General features: G+C 39.8%; 1 protein-coding gene across 1 annotated transcript in view; it reads left to right on the plus strand.

Annotated features, from left to right (window-relative positions):
• Positions 1-15,351: 15,351 nt before the first annotated feature.
• The window catches only part of ELMOD1 (ELMO domain containing 1), a 46,573-nt gene continuing 42,551 nt past the window's right edge, over positions 15,352-19,373 (plus strand). The window contains exon 1 of the mRNA XM_006150952.2: positions 15,352-15,447. Within this exon, the coding sequence (XP_006151014.1) occupies positions 15,431-15,447 (17 nt within the window). The 5' untranslated portion in view covers positions 15,352-15,430. The remainder of the gene's footprint in view (positions 15,448-19,373) is intronic.

The following is a 19,373-nucleotide window of genomic DNA, read 5'->3' on the forward strand; positions in this document are numbered from 1 at the left end:
GTAGGCATCCATAGTAAAAGCCATAAAGTCATTATACCTTTGAAGTAGATCATAAATGTATTTGCAGGTAGGAGTAAATTCTATGGCTGGCATGGACCTCCCTTGTTATAAATCACAAAAATCAACTCTAAATGAGTGTTTTATTCCTTAAGAAGGCAAAAATGTTTTTAGATGTCACTCTAGTGCTGGCAGTGCTTTTCAACATTAATGCTCAGGAAAAGAGGAAAGGAAAGTTCTAGAATGTGGCCTCAGCATTACAATACACAGATACATGTGTGAAATTAAGTGGATAATTTGGAAGAGTTTTAATTTCTCTGGGATGGTAATTTTTCATGTTGGTTGCTTTTTCTCATGTGCATATCTGTATATGGACAAAAACTGCATTTTGTACATGCTTCATCAAATGCTCAGAAATTGCTTGAAAATGTTTTTTTTTTCTTCCCCTCCTTTTTTCCCCCTTCCTTACCTTGCTCACTCCTTCTCCTCCTCCTCTTTCCATTTGAGGTGATCAAGTCCTACTCAGTATATCCTCTGAAGGCTGTGAGTCTCTCATCTGGCAAGGTCTTCCATGCTTGGACACAGTACTTTTGGGGACTCTATAAAATATGGAGCGAGATATAATCTTAGCCATTATCTGAATTTGCTAATTCAGTCCCATTTATTTGCCTCGTCTGAATCTGATACTTGGCTCATTTGACTCAAGAAGATGGACCTCCTGTGTTTATGGGTTGGCTCAGCCAGAGTCTGGCCCCTCACAAGGTGGTGGTTTGCCAACTACTTGTCCACAATACATTTGTGCCCCTGCCTGCTGTTTGCACAGAGATGTGCTTTCTGCTGGAAGGTCAGATAGTTTTGAGGAACTTCTAATTTTATGAAAACCATCCATAGGCATACAAACCTGCAGAGCATAATCAAGAATGGGAGACGTAAGCTGAATATAGACACATCTGAAAACTAACTTGGCTCAGTTATCTGTTAGTTTGGCTTTCATGAGAAAAGTTACCATTCGCCTCCATCTTACCTTTTCCACCTAAACACAGCCATTGCTGAAGAAGGGGTAGAAACAAAAGTCTAATTCTGGGGCCTGCAGATGGTGTAGTGGCTACTTTGCTGGACTCCCACATGACTGACTACAGTTCAAGTCCTGGATCCGGTGGCTTGAAAGTCACACTGGGTGCATTTGCATGCATGTCCAAGATCCCAGGAGGAGAATGGAGGAGAAGGGATTACAGTGTGACCATCCCTTCTGGGGGGTGATTTCTCACTTTATCTCTCTGTGTCTCTCTTCAATGAGTGTACACATCCTATGACAAAAACCTTTAAAAAAAAAAAGCCTAATTCTGTTACTGCTAGATTCTCTCATTTCTACCTGACTACTGATCAGGGGATGTTGTCATTACAATTTCATTAGATTCTAGAAGCCCTACAAGGGCAACTATTAGAACATTCAGTAGAAAAACTGAATTTTTTTTTAAGAGAGAGATTTTTGTTAAATGGCGTGTGCACTCATGAGAGAGAGACAGTGAAACAGAAAGTGAGAAATCACTCCCCAAGGGGGATAGTTATGCTGCAATCCCTTCTCCATTCTCCTCTTGGTACTTTGGGCATGCACACACATACACTCCTGGCATGAGTTTTAAGCCGCCAGGTCCAGGACTCAAACCACTGTCGAGTATGTGGGAGTCTAGCAACATAACCATTACACCATCTGCTGGTCTCAGAAAACTAATATTTTCACATAGAGAATTTGCTTCGAGGTTTTTATTATTGAAGAACTTTCCTGGGATAGCAGTTGGTGTAATGGCTATGCCGATGGACTCCCATGTAGTTGACTATGGTTTGAGTCCTGAACCTGGTGGCTTAAACTCACGCTGGGTGAGTGTGCGTGCATGTGTGCATGCCCAAGATCCTGAGAGGAGAATGGAGGAAAAGAGATTGCGGTGTGGCCATCCCCCATGGAGGGGGTGATTTCTCGCTTTCTGTCTTTCTGGAGAGCACAGGTGCCCTATAGCAAAAACCTCTTAAAGACAAAACAACAAAAACCAACTTTCCCAACTTCTTTTAGAAAAGAATTACAGCAACATAATAATAAAGAAAGAGAATGATAATGAACCAAATTAGTCATAAGCTTTCTTCTGATACCCAGATGAACTTCTGATCAATTTCACTTTTAGGAGAAAAAACTATTAAAATGATTATTTATGGATCTTAGGGTTCAACATGCCATCTTTTTATTTCACATGAAATGAGAAGGATAGCCAAACTGAGGAAATTAATCAAGGGTAAATAATTTCAATATAGCTGATCTTAAATTTATTGTCTGCACAGTATACTTTGCATGTGTGTGTAACCCCAAGCCCCTTTGTTAAATGGATGCTTTGTGTTTTGCTGTTTTGATTGCTTACTGCTCAAAAACCACACACACCACAGAAAACCTTTGCCCAAACTTTCTTTTTATTCAATATCCAGTGCAGAAAGAATGGAATATGTTTTCATCTTCTAGATATCACTAATTACAGTGAATTATTGGGTCCGGCAAAATCATGACGCATTTTTGCATAGAAAAACACATCATGACTTCTTCCATGACCTAATATATTTTGAGGGTGACCTTTTTAATTGATTTCTTCCCTCCCTGCTGAGCAAGAAAAGGACAAGAAGCAATTAGGGAAATCTGAAGGAGGACAGACCTTGCTTTGCTTTCCAGTGAATTCAAGAAAACTCGGGTTTTGTAATATTTTGCCAGCTACTACATATATATAAAAGAAAAAAATGAAACAGATATTTTCACCTCTAAAGGAAAAGTGTTGTATTAGGAAGACCTAAACATATAGCGGTGGACTGAAAGACAAATGAGGAAAAGCGCTGACTGGAAACCCTGTCACACTGACTAATCACTCTCAGAGTAGTGTGGGGAGACCGAGATCACCATATAAACAGTGTGGACAAGATGCTTGAATTTAACTGGATTTTCTAAACCCAAGATAGCACTAGCTTTACATTTGCGGGGAAGGGGAGAAGTATTTTATCATGATTTAATTCAAAATTACATTGTCAAAGATTCAGATCTCCTTGGGAATGTGGGTGCACTAAAGAAAAATATAAAACTTTTTCTTTTGCCCTATTGTATAACTTCTTCCCATAAAATTTCTTGCTTAGAAACTTTCAGGTTTTATGGCCAGCCAGTAGCGTGGTGGTTAAAACCGCTAGATCCCATGTGGCTAACTGCATGTTGGAATCCTAGACCCAACGGTTTGAAGGACAAACCAAGTGTGTGTGTATGGGTACACATAATCCTGAAAGGAGAAATGGAGAAGGGACTGTGGTGAGACCCACTCCCATGGGGGAGTGGGTGGCTTTCTACTTTCTTAGTTTCTTTCTCTTTCTCTGGTTAGTGCACATGCCCTCTAGCAATTTTTTTTTTTTGAGAGGTTTTTATTATGGGATGCGTGTGCTTGCCAGACAGACAGAGAGACAGAAAGTGAGAAATCACCCCCCAGGGGTGATGGCCACGCCGCAATCCCTTCTCCTCCATTCTCCTCCTGGGATCTTGGGCACACACGCACACGCGCCCAGCGTGAGTTTTAAGCCACCGGGTCCGGGATGCGAACCGCAGTCGACTGCATGGGAGTCCAGCGACATAGCCATTACGCTAACTGCTGGTCCCCCCTCTAGCAAATTTTTTAAAAAGGAAATAAATAAAGAAACTTCCGGGTCTGTAGTACATTTACTTAAGAAAATGAAAGACATTAATTTTCAGTGACAAAAATAACCTTTATTAGTTAAGAATTCCCCAGGTAGCTCCCAGAGGAACCCTGTGAAGTTCTGAGGTGCAAGTGTACATCCAGGTATTGATAATCCCTGGTCCTGCAGTTCAGTTTGAACTGAATATACTATGCTTTCTTCTCACTGTTATGTCAATCCAAAATTTCATCTCTATGGTTTCTTTTTTTTTTTTAAAGAATTTTTTATTACTTATTTATTTATTTATTTTAAATTTGACCAGAGAGGGACAGAGCAAGAGAGAGAGAGAGAGAAAGCGAGAAAACAAGCCACCAGGTCCAGGACTCGAACCTTGGTTGACCATGTGGGAGTCCAGCACCCTTAACCACCATGCCACTTGCCGGTCCCTCTCTGGTTTCTTAAGGCAGTACAGGAGAGTTAATAGCCTCAGGAGCAAGGCTGCAAAATTTTGAGTCTTGGTTCTGCTACTTACTAGCTGTGTAATCTTGGAAGGTTCTTTATCTCTCTGTGTCTCAATTTCCTCAGCTGCACAATGAAGATATTATTACTAATTTCATAAAATACTAAGATTAAGTGAGTTACACAAGTTAAGACAATATTGCCTGGCGTTTTGTAAATATTAACTGTTGTTATCGTTGGTTTCACAAAACATAAGCTGAGATTTAATATTTTTAATTAAATTTTATTTTTAAACATATTCTATGCAACATTTTTTAAAAATTGGGATAATCCCAACTAGGCAGATTATGAGCATGAAACAGTATTTACTTTGTGGATTATCTTTTAGTTGTGTATAAACATTATGAGTCCACAAGCATTTTGGTTGTAACAGAGAATACCGTCAGTATTTGAAGGGCTACATAGAAAGTAGGTTTTTTTCATCTCATATAGGGGTTAAGTTTTTTGTTTTTGTTTTTTTTTTTTTTTTTTTTTTTTAGGAGTTCTGATCCCTCTAGTTGAGTCTCTAATTCATTCCCTGGGGTGCTTGATAGACAGATGGACTTCTAAGAGGTAGAGTTACCCAATGGTACTTTATAAAGAGCCTTAGGGGGCTTCTTGCTCAAAGGAGGCAGGGCAAGTTCCTTGATGACAGAGCAGGGCATGAGTTTCAAAAGTAGCAGATTGCACGGTGCTGCCCCTTTCCTCCCAGCTGGAAAAAAAAGTTAAAAAGACAAGATAACCCCACAGCCTGGTACTGAAGTAACAACAGCCCGTTGGTGGTTTTTGATCTGGCGAGCACAATCATTTGATCCTTCCCTTTGGGTGAGTTCAGGGCAGTAGCCTGGTGTACGTGGAGAGACATTAGTACAGATCAGGTGAAAGGGTTACAAAACCCAGGAGTATAATTCTATTCCTCATTTTGGTTGCGAAAGTATCAACACACTTTCTTCCAGTTGAGAGATTGGCAATTTGTTTTATTAGTACTATTATTGAATAATGCTTTCTAAAAAGGCACGAAGTTCATTTTCTCAAACATATATTGAGCACTCAGGCCATGAGTGCCCTAGAGAAGAATATAGTCCAGAGGGAAAATAAACATGACACAGATCACTTCAGCAATAAGGAGACATGAAACACGGCAGGTAATTGTGACGTCCTCCAGAGGGGAAGTCATGGGGAAGGGACAGCACACAGTGGCTTGCCTTTTCTTCTTGATTCCTGTGAAACAGGTGGCAGTAAAGTTAATGTCTGACTGTTACAGTACATTTCTTTGCTAATGACAGAAAATACCTGAGTCTGGGTGGTTTAAGAGAAATGTTTATTTGGCTCACAATTTGGAGGTACAAGGTCCCGGGGCCACACCTGGTGGGGGTTGTGCAGAGTCCCAAGGCATCACATCATAAGAGCGAGCGCAGGGCTGGGTGGCTGTGCCTATTAGTCCCTGTGCTGGTCTCATTCCCTCTCCTTAGTGTATGACCAACCAGTCGTGAGAGCCCGACCCTAATGAGCTTAATCTTCATCTCCTCCCACAGGCCCCACCTTTCCACACCACAGTATGATTAAATTTTACCTTCTTAATTCCATCACAACCAAATCTTAACAAAGGAATTGGGGGGGGGCAGGGCACATAAACATGGTAGTAAAGCTGAATCAAACAAACAGGTTAATATCTGTCGTTTTCAATTTGTGAAACAGATATCAACCAGGCAGGTAACTTACATTTAACCAAGTTGCAGTCAATGGGCTGGTGTGTAAAAATCCTTGAGAAGTTTATCATGGCCACCTTTTGTTAGGGCGATGTGCAGATCTGTAGAAAACTGAAATTCTCTCTCCCCAGCCACTTAGGTCTGGATGCTTAGGAAGCCTAGTAAGAAAGGGTAGATTGACTCAGCACCATTCATGGACAAACAACTCAAGGGTGTTTTACCAATAGCATGGCTTGTAGTATCTGCGCTTCAGACCTGCCATGATTGTTCTAACACAGACTATCTAACTGACAGGAAATACAGCCTGCTCTGTTGTACAGCAGGAAGGCACCACTCAAGAGAGGACAAGCCCCCAGCCCGGTCAGCCTGAAAACACGTCAGGCACACACACGAGTGCTCAGGATCCAGTGCAGTAGACAATTAGAGGAAGGAGATCTGGCATGACCTGTAAAGGGTGCTTCTGTCACTTCCCCTCTCTCCGTCATATGCATGCCCATTCTTTATTATAAATAAAGACAAGATACAAAACAGTAAATAGGACATTAACAAATGTGTCTCCTTTAAAACAAAGCTAGACTTAAAAAAGATAAAACAGTATTTTTCATTTTTCTCTCCGAAACGTCTAGCAGTTACTTAATGAATAGCCAATGAGCAATGAGTTAAATAGCATGTGCAGAGACTTTCTTGTTGGTGCTACCCACTAAAGCCTTTTTTGGTGTTTCCTCTTTGGGGGACAGATAATTAGGTCTAATTGTTATCTTTGTTTCCTATTTAGGGGACAGATAATTAGAACTAATTGCTATTTTCCTTCCCTTTCCTTTTTCCATCCAATTAAGTCCAGTAGATTCTACCTTCTAAATAATTTTTCACCTCTGTTCACTCCTCTCTCTCTCTCTCTCCACTGTTACTGGCCCAGTCCAGATCACATCAACTTGGCAGGATTTATTTATTTATTTATTTATTTGGAGAGGTTTTTTTGCTATAGGGCGCGTGCGCTCACCAGGCAGACAGAGAGACACATAGAGACCAGAAAGCGAGAAACCATCCCCAGGGGGGATGGTCATGCCGCAATCCCTTCTCCTCCATCCTCTTCTCGGGATCTTGGGCATGCACACACACGCGCCAGGTGTGAGTTTTAAGCCACCAGGTCTGGGACGGGAACCGCGGTCGACTACTTGGGAGTCCAGCCACATAGCCATTACGCTAACTGCTGGTTCCCAGGCAGGATTTATTTTGACAGTCTCCTAAGTGAATCTTTGCTTGACAAAATGATCTTGTACTTTAGAAGAGGATATAAGAATGACAAACATAATACTAAAAATGAGTGCTAACACCTTACATGCTTTGGTTCATTTCATCCTTAGAATGACCCTACATGATATTTACACTTACTTTCCACACTTATCCCTGGAAAGGTTAAGCAACTCGTCGAAGGTTACCACTTGGCTAGTGGTAGATCCCAGGCATGAACTCTGTCTCCAAACCTTGGGCTCGTAATTACCATGTATACTCCCTTACATATTTGCCAAATTTTCCATTAAATTACTGAACCGTGTTGCATTACTCAGCACAAACTTGGTCACATACACATTTAAGAAGTTTTCTTTTTTATTTTTTAAGGTATAAGTCCAGGAATCACTACATAGAGAGCAGGAAGCTAAAGTACTTGTCTTACCTCACTTATCCCCCATCATTATGAAATGAGATTTTTTTTAAAAAAAGAATTATTTATCTAACTTTACTCATCATTATTGTTCTTCAATTTGACCAGAGAAACAGAGAGAAAGAGAAAGAGAGAGCAAGAGAAAGCAAGCCGCCAGGTCCAGGACTCAAACTGTGGACAGCCATGTGGGAATCCAGGACCTCAACCGCTATGCCACCTGCTGGTCCTGAAATGAGATTTTTTAAAAAGTAAACCTATTCTCTAGCTAACTGAAGTTAAATCATTTAAGAATAATTTTTTTTTAAATTCTGATAAGAAAATCTTTCTGAAATGTAATCTATTCTTTACTACCGTAATAGCATGAGAATTCTAATTTAATCTTATCCTAATGACAAAGAATTGTTCTGAATAACAAGTATTACATATATATTACCTATTCAATAATTCCTATGGCTCTGTTTTTTCTTTTTAAACCCTGTGAAGCATTTTTTTTTAAAAATTACTTTTTTATCTTTATTTATTTCTATGTTTTAATTGCCATATCTTGAGTCGTTGGAAAAATTATAACGCAGGACCAGCAGTTGGCATAATGGCTATATCATTGGACTCCCATGTAGTCAACAGCGGTTCAAGTCCCAGACCCAGTGGCTTAAACTCATGCTGGGTGCATGTGTGTGCGTGCCCAAGATCCCGAGAAGAGAATGGAGGAGAAGGGATTGTGGTGTGGCCATTCCCCCTGAGGGGTGATTTCTCGCTTCCTGTCTCTTTGCCTTCTGTCTTTCTGGCAAGCGCATGCACCTTATAGCAAAAACCTCTCAAAAAAAAAAAAAAAAAAGAAAAAGAAAAAGAAAAGAAAAATCATGACGCATTTGTGCGTAGAAAAATATGTCACGATTTTTCTGACCCAATATATGCCGAAAAAGCCCAAATCTTTGTCCCCAGTCTAGTTGTTCTCTTGACCTTCAGATCCATGTATTCGACTCTTTCACTTCCCTGAGAACTGAAAATATATAAGTCCAGGAATACTACATAGAGAGCAGGAAGTTCAAGTACTGTATTCTCTCACTTATCTCACATCATTATGAAATGAGACTTTAAAAAAATTTTTTTTTAATCTCTTACATACCTAGACTCCCAACTTTGGTTCTTAAAAATTCCTTATCTTAGGGAATAATTCCACTGTCTTGCCAGTTGCCAGTCATGTACATAATGCTTGACTTTTCCTTTTCTATCACTAACATTCCTATCAATCAACTAATCAAAAATCCTATTGATTCTACCTTTTAAGTATCTGTCAAATCTGTCACACATCTGTCTTTGTCCATTCCCTTTATCTGTCATTGTTATTTTTGCCTGGATTGTTATGGAAAACGTCTAGTGGCCCTACATAGAATCCCACCATAGTACAATTTATTGTTTGTTCTACACTCAAGAGTTAATGAGACTTTTTTTTTTAAAGAGAGATTTTTGCTATAGGCCACATGTGCTTGCTAGAGAGACAGAGAGAGAGAAAGTGAGAAATCACAGTCCCTTCTTCCCTACTCTCCTAGGACTAGGTAGGCACACACTCACAGCCGGTGTGAATTTCAAGCTGCCAGATCTGGGACTTGAACTGCAGTTGGCCATGTGGGAGTACAACCCCTTAACCACTACGCCACTGCTGGCCTCCAGAGTTTATTTTTAAACCTAGAAATGTGATCATGTCACAGTCCAGCTCGAACTCCTTCAATAGTTCCTCATTGCTCCTGGACCAAATGTAAGCTTCTCTATTGCTTACACAGCCTTCCATGGCTTCACTCATACTTGTTTTTCATATCTTGCCATCCCTGTTTCTACCTGCCCCTCTCCCTGAGCACTACATTGAGTTACACTCAACATTTTCCTTACACACATTGTGCTTTTTTTTACTTCTAGGGCTTCGCTTGTGCTATCTGGGGAGACCTTGACCCCAACATCTAGGCTAGGCATCTCCTCTACTCACTACCGCAGACCACTTCCACTTACAGCACTGTGTTAAAAAAACCCGTTTCTCCTCTCCTCTGTCAAGACTGTTGGGTCTGCAGGAAACGCCATGCCCCTCTTGTTCACCTTATATTCCTCATGCCTAATGGACAGAGAGAGACAGAGAGAAAGCAAGAAACTGCCCCTTATAGGGTGTGCTCACAGCACCATTCCTCCTTCATTTCTCTCTCCTTTCAGGATTTTGGGCATGCTCATACACATACCCAGCATGTATCTCAAGCAGCTATGTCTGAGATTTGAACCATGCAGTCAGTCATGTGGGGATCCGGCCACCTTAACCACCAGGCCACAGACTGGCCCCAGATACATTTTAAGAAATTAAACATTTATAAAGTTGCAGGCCACTTTCTCCCTTCCATGCCCAGAAGTAACCACAATCTTGAATTGGTATGTAGACTTTTTTTTTAATTAAAAAAAATTATTTTATTTAACTTTATTTATTTATTTATTTAAATTTGACCATCAAGGGACAGTGGTGGGGGGAGTCAGAAAGCAAGCCACCAGGTCTGGGACTCAAACAGTTGGCCATGTGGGAGTCCAGCACCCTTAACCACCATGCCACCAGTTGGCCCCAAGTATGTTGACTTTTTTTCCAAGTGTACATGGAGTATTTACAAGAACAAATATGTAATAAGGAAAAGACAGGCTTTTATTTGGGCTGCATTTGCCACACTTCTGGGCAGTTCTAGTTGGTAGTTGTGTCTCTGCCTTAGCCATTTGTGCATGTACTCAGTTACTCACATTGTTGTTGCAGCTGGTGTTCTATTGATCTCTCTCTCTCTTTTAATAATTACTTACTTAATTTGATTTATTGTGATTATTATTTTTTAAATTTGCTATAGGGCACATGCACTCACCAGAGAGTGATGTAGAGAGAGAGAGAGAGAAGAAAATGAAAAAAGCAGGCCGCCGGGTCTGGGCCTCGAGCTGCAGTCAGCCATGTGGAAGTCTAGCACCTCAGTCAAGCCACCTGCTGGTCCCTCCATTTGTCTCTTCTATCAGGAGATATTTCTCTCTGCCATTGCTTCCAGCCCCTCTCTCTTCTCTAGTTTTCTTCTTTCCATCTCATCCAGCTTGCTGCCCTTTAGGCTGCCCCTATTCTCCTCCTTGTCAGGAAAAAGGAAGAAGCCTAATAACTCGATGTTGCAGGCTCTGTGAAAGCAAACTGTCACCTGGACAATGACATGCACACATGAAATCTTACCACTTTGTTCACAGTGCCAAAGAAAATGAGGCCTGGAGGGGCCAGCAGGTGGTGTGGTGGTAAGGGCACTGGACTCCCACATGGCCGACTGTGGATCGAGGCCTGGACCTGGCAGCTTGCTTTCTCATCCCCCCCCCCCCTTCCACCTCACTCTGTCCCTCTCTGGTCACATTAGGCTGAATAAATAAAATTAAATCAAACAATTCTTTAAGAAAGAAGAAGGAGAGGAGAGGAGAGGAGAGGAGAGGAGAGGAGAGGAGAGGAGAGGAGTGAAGAGAAGAGAAGAGAAGAGAAGAGAAGAGAAGAGAAGAGAAGAGAAGAGAAGAGAAGAGAAGAGAAGAGAAGAGAAGAGAAGAGAAGAGAAGAGAAGAGAAGAGAAGAGAAGAGAAGAGAAGAGAAGAGAAGAGAAGAGAAGAGAAGAGAAGAGAAGAGAAGAGAAGAGAAGAGAAGAGAAGAGAAGAGAAGAGAAGAGAAGAGAAGAGAAGAGAAGAGAAGAGAAGAGAAGAGGAGGCCTGGAGAATTTTTTTTTAATGCCAGAAGGTGCATGTGTGTACATGAGAGACAGAGGGAGAAGGAGAGAAAGAGTGAAAACCTCCCATCAGGGCGAGTCAGGCTATAATCCTTTTTTCTCAAATTTTGCACCCTGTTGGGGTCCTGGGCACAGGAGTGCTTTCACTCAGTTTGTCTGTCAAGCCGTCAGGGGCTGAAACTGAACGAACTATAGTCAGCCACGTGGGATCCAGCTTTCTCTATATAGCACACGCCTGCTGCACACAGGGCCAGTCTGAGTGACATTTATTTACATGGAGTACCTGGCTCTCTAACGGCTATTTTTGAGCTTAAAAATGTTATCAGTCATTTTTACTTGCTTTTGAGTTATATTTCTGGAAGGCTGAGGCTGCCTGATTTAAGACAACCAGGAATTAGGAAATCAGTACATTTATTTGTATGGTTTCCATTTTTATTTTTCTTACAGATACTATTCCTCTATATATTGGGTTGTCAGAAAAGTCATGACGTATTTTTTTCTGTTTTTTCTATGCAAAAATGTGTCATGACTTTTCTGACAACCCAATATAAGAATCATACCAAAGACATGGAAAAAGCTTACTATCGAAGAGCATGCTCATGAAACCATGATTTCCCCAGCAAGTGACTTAAAATGCTGTCTGCTTATTTCAGTCAGAAATTTCTGGTTTGGGGACCAGCAGGTGGTGTAATGGCTATGTCGTTGGATTCTCACGTCGTCGACTGTGGTTCGAGTCCCGGACCTGACAGCTTCAAACTCATGCTCTGTGTGTGTGTGTGTGTGTGTGTGTGTGTGTGTGTCCAAGATCCTGAGAGGAGAATGGAGGAGAAGGGATTGTGGTATGGCCATCTCCCCTGGGGAGTGATTTTTCAGTTCCTGTCTCTCATCTCTCTCTGTCTCTCCAGGGAGTATACATGCCCTATAGCAAAAATCCCTATCAAAAATGGGGGGTGGGGGGTGGGCTGCAGGTGGCATGGTGGTTAAGGCACTGGACTCCCACATGGCTGACCATGGTTTGAGCCCCAGACCTGCCAACTTGCTTTGTCCCTTTCCCCTTTTTATCTCTCTATCCCTCTCTGGTCAAATTAAAATAAATTAATTAATTAAGAAAAAATTTTGATTTGGAGTTTTCAACCTTTTTAATAAATAAATCTAATTTATTTCCACAGCTTACACTTACTTTGACAAAGGAAATTTGGAAGGAATTACCTGAGGATAGTTTGTGTAGCACTGGGATAGTCAACACTGGCACAATGAAGCACTTCCTGAGGTAAGTATTGATGGTTTCCTGAATTGAGCCTTCTAAAGTGAAGAAACTTCCTTGCCAATTTGCTTAACATCTCTGTTCACCATTCATGATCCCATGACTAGGTCTATTAAGACTGCATAAAATAGCATTGCATTCGGGCTAAGAATAGTTAACACGAAGTTCTCTGCTGACTCTGCATGTCGATGCTGAGAGAGCACTATTGTAGATGACAGGAACACATGGCACAAAAGCACGGGTATTTGATGAGTACAACCTTGATGCCATGTGTCTCTAAAGAATGCTGGCCTGAAGGTTGAGGTTAAAGACTTAGCAGTCAAGGAATCAATTAATACATTTAGCGTAAAATCATTTTCCTGAAATAATTTTAAATATCCTTTTATTTTGATTTTGGTTAGCTGGCTAATTCATATAGGCATTTTTAAATGTTCCATTTAGATTAAAGCTTATATTCTAAGCTTTTGCTCTTCCTGCCTCAGTGATGTCTCTGGAATCTGTGTTAATTGTTGGGTCTCTGATGAGTGTGCTGTACAGTGCAATATATGTTAATGTGTTTTGGGTGATCATTTTTTGTTTTGAAAGCCATTCAGCTAGACCTATACTTATAATTATTTTTTTAGAGAGATTTTTGATTTTTGTTATAGGGTGCTTGTAGGGTGCTTGTACTGCCCGGACAGAGACAGAGAAAGAGAATGTGAGAAATCACCCCTATCCACCATCCCTTCTCTGCCATTCTTCTCTTGGGATTGTGGGCACACATGCATACACACCTGGCGTGAGTTTCAAGCTGCAGAGTCCAGAACTCAAACCGTGGTTAGACTTGTGGGAATCTAGTACTTTACCACTATGCCAACTGCTGGCCTCAATTATAATTACTTTTAAGAATATTGTCATTCACTCTGTTAATGAAAGGCTTAGATAAACTTTACATCATATGAAATAAGGCAAAATGAAGTTAGTATGGCCCTGAATGTTGAGAAAATACAGCACACCTTCCAGAAGACTGCTTTCTTTTTCCGAAGATAGTGACCTACCTTTGCTACACACTCTTAATCCTTGTTTTGGCTTGTTTTTCTCAACCAAATAACTAATGGGTCTGCTTCTTTTAGGATATGATTGAATTCTTTCAGTGACTACAATTTAAGATTTTCTTTTCCTCACTTGTTTTGGCTCATCAGTTTGTGTGGGATTCACTGTATTTTTGTACAGCTTCTGGTATTTACTAGACTTTAGAATTGTAAACATCTCTCAGGAGGTCACTATTCAACTGTTTTCAGGTATTAATATTTGTTTTATTGTACAGAATAAGGAGAGGAGAGGAGAGGAGAGGAGAGGAGAGGAGTGAAGAGAAGAGAAGAGAAGAGAAGAGAAGAGAAGAGAAGAGAAGAGAAGAGAAGAGAAGAGAAGAGAAGAGAAGAGAAGAGAAGAGAAGAGAAGAGAAGAGAAGAGAAGAGAAGAGAAGAGAAGAGAAGAGAAGAGAAGAGAAGAGAAGAGAAGAGAAGAGAAGAGAAGAGAAGAGAAGAGAAGAGAAGAGAAGAGAAGAGAAGAGAAGAGAAGAGAAGAGAAGAGAAGAGAAGAGGAGGCCTGGAGAATTTTTTTTTAATGCCAGAAGGTGCATGTGTGTACATGAGAGACAGAGGGAGAAGGAGAGAAAGAGTGAAAACCTCCCATCAGGGCGAGTCAGGCTATAATCCTTTTTTCTCAAATTTTGCACCCTGTTGGGGTCCTGGGCACAGGAGTGCTTTCACTCAGTTTGTCTGTCAAGCCGTCAGGGGCTGAAACTGAACGAACTATAGTCAGCCACGTGGGATCCAGCTTTCTCTATATAGCACACGCCTGCTGCACACAGGGCCAGTCTGAGTGACATTTATTTACATGGAGTACCTGGCTCTCTAACGGCTATTTTTGAGCTTAAAAATGTTATCAGTCATTTTTACTTGCTTTTGAGTTATATTTCTGGAAGGCTGAGGCTGCCTGATTTAAGACAACCAGGAATTAGGAAATCAGTACATTTATTTGTATGGTTTCCATTTTTATTTTTCTTACAGATACTATTCCTCTATATATTGGGTTGTCAGAAAAGTCATGACGTATTTTTTTCTGTTTTTTCTATGCAAAAATGTGTCATGACTTTTCTGACAACCCAATATAAGAATCATACCAAAGACATGGAAAAAGCTTACTATCGAAGAGCATGCTCATGAAACCATGATTTCCCCAGCAAGTGACTTAAAATGCTGTCTGCTTATTTCAGTCAGAAATTTCTGGTTTGGGGACCAGCAGGTGGTGTAATGGCTATGTCGTTGGATTCTCACGTCGTCGACTGTGGTTCGAGTCCCGGACCTGACAGCTTCAAACTCATGCTCTGTGTGTGTGTGTGTGTGTGTGTGTGTGTGTGTGTCCAAGATCCTGAGAGGAGAATGGAGGAGAAGGGATTGTGGTATGGCCATCTCCCCTGGGGAGTGATTTTTCAGTTCCTGTCTCTCATCTCTCTCTGTCTCTCCAGGGAGTATACATGCCCTATAGCAAAAATCCCTATCAAAAATGGGGGGTGGGGGGTGGGCTGCAGGTGGCATGGTGGTTAAGGCACTGGACTCCCACATGGCTGACCATGGTTTGAGCCCCAGACCTGGCAACTTGCTTTGTCACTTTCCCCTTTTTATCTCTCTATCCCTCTCTGGTCAAATTAAAATAAATTAATTAATTAAGAAAAAATTTTGATTTGGAGTTTTCAACCTTTTTAATAAATAAATCTAATTTATTTCCACAGCTTACACTTACTTTGACAAAGGAAATTTGGAAGGAATTACCTGAGGATAGTTTGTGTAGCACTGGGATAGTCAACACTGGCACAATGAAGCACTTCCTGAGGTAAGTATTGATGGTTTCCTGAATTGAGCCTTCTAAAGTGAAGAAACTTCCTTGCCAATTTGCTTAACATCTCTGTTCACCATTCATGATCCCATGACTAGGTCTATTAAGACTGCATAAAATAGCATTGCATTCGGGCTAAGAATAGTTAACACGAAGTTCTCTGCTGACTCTGCATGTCGATGCTGAGAGAGAGAGCACTATTGTAGATGACAGGAACACATGGCACAAAAGCACGGGTATTTGATGAGTACAACCTTGATGCCATGTGTCTCTAAAGAATGCTGGCCTGAAGGTTGAGGTTAAAGACTTAGCAGTCAAGGAATCAATTAATACATTTAGCGTAAAATCATTTTCCTGAAATAATTTTAAATATCCTTTTATTTTGATTTTGGTTAGCTGGCTAATTCATATAGGCATTTTTAAATGTTCCATTTAGATTAAAGCTTATATTCTAAGCTTTTGCTCTTCCTGCCTCAGTGATGTCTCTGGAATCTGTGTTAATTGTTGGGTCTCTGATGAGTGTGCTGTACAGTGCAATATATGTTAATGTGTTTTGGGTGATCATTTTTTGTTTTGAAAGCCATTCAGCTAGACCTATACTTATAATTATTTTTTTAGAGAGATTTTTGATTTTTGTTATAGGGTGCTTGTAGGGTGCTTGTACTGCCCGGACAGAGACAGAGAAAGAGAATGTGAGAAATCACCCCTATCCACCATCCCTTCTCTGCCATTCTTCTCTTGGGATTGTGGGCACACATGCATACACACCTGGCGTGAGTTTCAAGCTGCAGAGTCCAGAACTCAAACCGTGGTTAGACTTGTGGGAATCTAGTACTTTACCACTATGCCAACTGCTGGCCTCAATTATAATTACTTTTAAGAATATTGTCATTCACTCTGTTAATGAAAGGCTTAGATAAACTTTACATCATATGAAATAAGGCAAAATGAAGTTAGTATGGCCCTGAATGTTGAGAAAATACAGCACACCTTCCAGAAGACTGCTTTCTTTTTCCGAAGATAGTGACCTACCTTTGCTACACACTCTTAATCCTTGTTTTGGCTTGTTTTTCTCAACCAAATAACTAATGGGTCTGCTTCTTTTAGGATATGATTGAATTCTTTCAGTGACTACAATTTAAGATTTTCTTTTCCTCACTTGTTTTGGCTCATCAGTTTGTGTGGGATTCACTGTATTTTTGTACAGCTTCTGGTATTTACTAGACTTTAGAATTGTAAACATCTCTCAGGAGGTCACTATTCAACTGTTTTCAGGTATTAATATTTGTTTTATTGTACAGAATACTTTCTGGCTTATTTATCTCAGCTGTGTAAAAAGATAGTAACGGAAAACCCACTAAGACATTTGCCAATCAAGTATTGACCTGGTATGTTTTTGGTTGCCATGGTAATCAACCCATCTGTTTACATATTCATGAAAACTGATATTTAGGAATGCCTCCTGAAATCTAAATGTGGTGTCTTTTAGCTGTAAACCATGTTAACAGAAAGCTTTAGTGTTAGATGAAGCTTAGAAATCAGAGGCTTCTTTCATGAAAGGGGTGATGACAGTGGTGAGGTTTGTGCTGAACCTAGTACTACTGAACTACTTCAGTGTCCCATTTGCTTTAGAAAAACTTGAGCAACTTGGAAACCAGCCAATTTAGGAGAATAGTAACTTTTGCTTCTGTTAGTTTTTATAGCTAGGTTGAATAGGTGCAACCCTGTGTTTAGTAGAGGTCATATTTTCATGTTATAATAAAAATATTATATATTATATATATTATATAATGATATAAAACTGGGAAAATGAAAATCTACCACTGTAGTTGTACACAGACTAGCACCAGTGATAATGGAAACACACATTCCTATCAGTTATGTGTTCTGACACAAATTTTTTTCCTTTAGCTTGGCACATATATTTTGTGTTTATAATGTACCATTGATTATAGGAAACTGAAGCTAGGAAGACAGATTATACATGAAGAAAGAATCTTGAGGGTTTTCTTTGATGACCATTGTCTTTTAAATAATCAAAGAACACTCAATCATTGCCCTACCTTACTTGCTTATTGTTTTGGGCTTTTACTTTTTTATCTAATGCTTTTTTTATTATATGTTGATTTTTAAAAAATTTTATTTATACATTAATTTATTCTAACTTGACCAGAGAGAGACAAAGAGAGAGAGTAGGAAAGTGATAAAGCAAGCCACCATGTCCAGGACTCAAACTGTGGTCGGCCATGTGGGAGTGTCCAATGCCCTAACCATCATGTCACCTGCTGATCCCATTATATGTTGATTTTTATGAAATTTGGAAGGATAGAGGGCAAGAAATAATAAGTCTATATTCCAACCTGTGTCAAATTTAGAACACCACTTATTCCCTATAGAATACTCACACAGATGTTGGACAGTCTTCGCACTCTTTTCATTTGAACCAGAGAAAGTTATGTAAACATTGCCTGAATAAATCATGTGTTAATTCTTGAGTTCTGCAAATACATTACAAAGAATGAGGAGTTGACTTTCACTGAGAAGTATCCAGCATTATCTAAAAGCCAGCAGTGATTAATCTGTCAATTTCTGAAATACTCTAGAATGAAATTCACCATTCACAGTTCCAGAAGAAATTAAGCTAAACTTAAAGAAATCAAATTGTATATAAGAATGGATTTTTATCTACATTTAAGATACAATGATACCCACATTTTGAACTGCCAACAGAACAAAGATTTAGGGTTTAATTTTTATAATATATTTCATTAACTTTAACTCCATTTATATGTGTAACAGAAAGAGCCTAAGACTTGTACTATGTTTTCTGCTCATAACAACTGTAGGAATTTATATCCCATTTTATAAAAGAGGATAGGAAGTTAAGCAAAGCTACATAACTTACCCAAAGGCACACACATATTTGAATGCAACCACTTGAAAACTATTTCTCATCATCTCTGAATCACTTTTACCCCTTTTCTGTGAGACATTGTGGGTGACAGAGAAATGAATGTGAAGAGGTCTCTGCTCCAAAGTAACATACCAGCTGGTCAAGAGATGAGATAGGCACATACCAAATAAATACATAAAAAGGAATGTGACCAGAGGCAGGTTATAGGCATCTTGTGAAGCAATATTCAGGGAAGTTTTTGTTGACATTGAGGGAACAGGAGGACTAGGACTTTAATATTTTATTTTTAAAAATATATTTTTAAAATAATTATTAATTAATTTATTATTATTATTCTATTTGATAAAGAGAAAGCAGAAGAGTAAGAAAGCAAGCCAACAGGTCTAGGATTTGAACCGTGGTTGGTCACATGGGAGTTAAGTGCCTTAATCATACCAACTGCCAGCCCTGGACTTTAATGTTTTGTTTTATTTTATTTATTTATTTAATTTAGAATAATTTTATTTAACAAAAAAAGAATAATTTTATTTTTAACTTTTTATTTATTTATTTATTTTAATTTTACCAGAGAGGTAAAAAGAGAGAGAAAATGAGAAAGCAAGCCACCAGGTCCAGGACTCATACTGCAGTCAGCCACATAGGAGTCCAGCACCCTTAATGACCATGTCACCTGCCGGCCCCCAATATTTTATTTTAAATTTGTTTAAAGAATTATTTTATTTAACTTTATTTATTTATTTATTTTAATTCGACCAGTGAGGGACAGAGTGAGAGAGAGAGAGAGAAAGAGGAAAAGTGAGAAAGCAAGCCACCAGGTCTGAGATTCAAACTGTGGTAGGTCATGTGGGAGTCCAGTCCCCTTAGCCACCATGCTACCTGCCAGCCCCACGAACTTTAATATTTTAAAACAGTGTGGGGAGGTGGTATTCTCTGATGCTATGAACAAAGCAAACAAAACAAAAAAATTCCACCAGGTGCCACAGCACAGCAGCACAGGTGATGTGATACT

Source organism: Tupaia chinensis, unplaced genomic scaffold, assembly GCF_000334495.1.
Source record: "Tupaia chinensis unplaced genomic scaffold, TupChi_1.0 Scaffold000311_2, whole genome shotgun sequence".
Taxonomy (NCBI): Eukaryota; Metazoa; Chordata; class Mammalia; order Scandentia; family Tupaiidae; genus Tupaia; species Tupaia belangeri.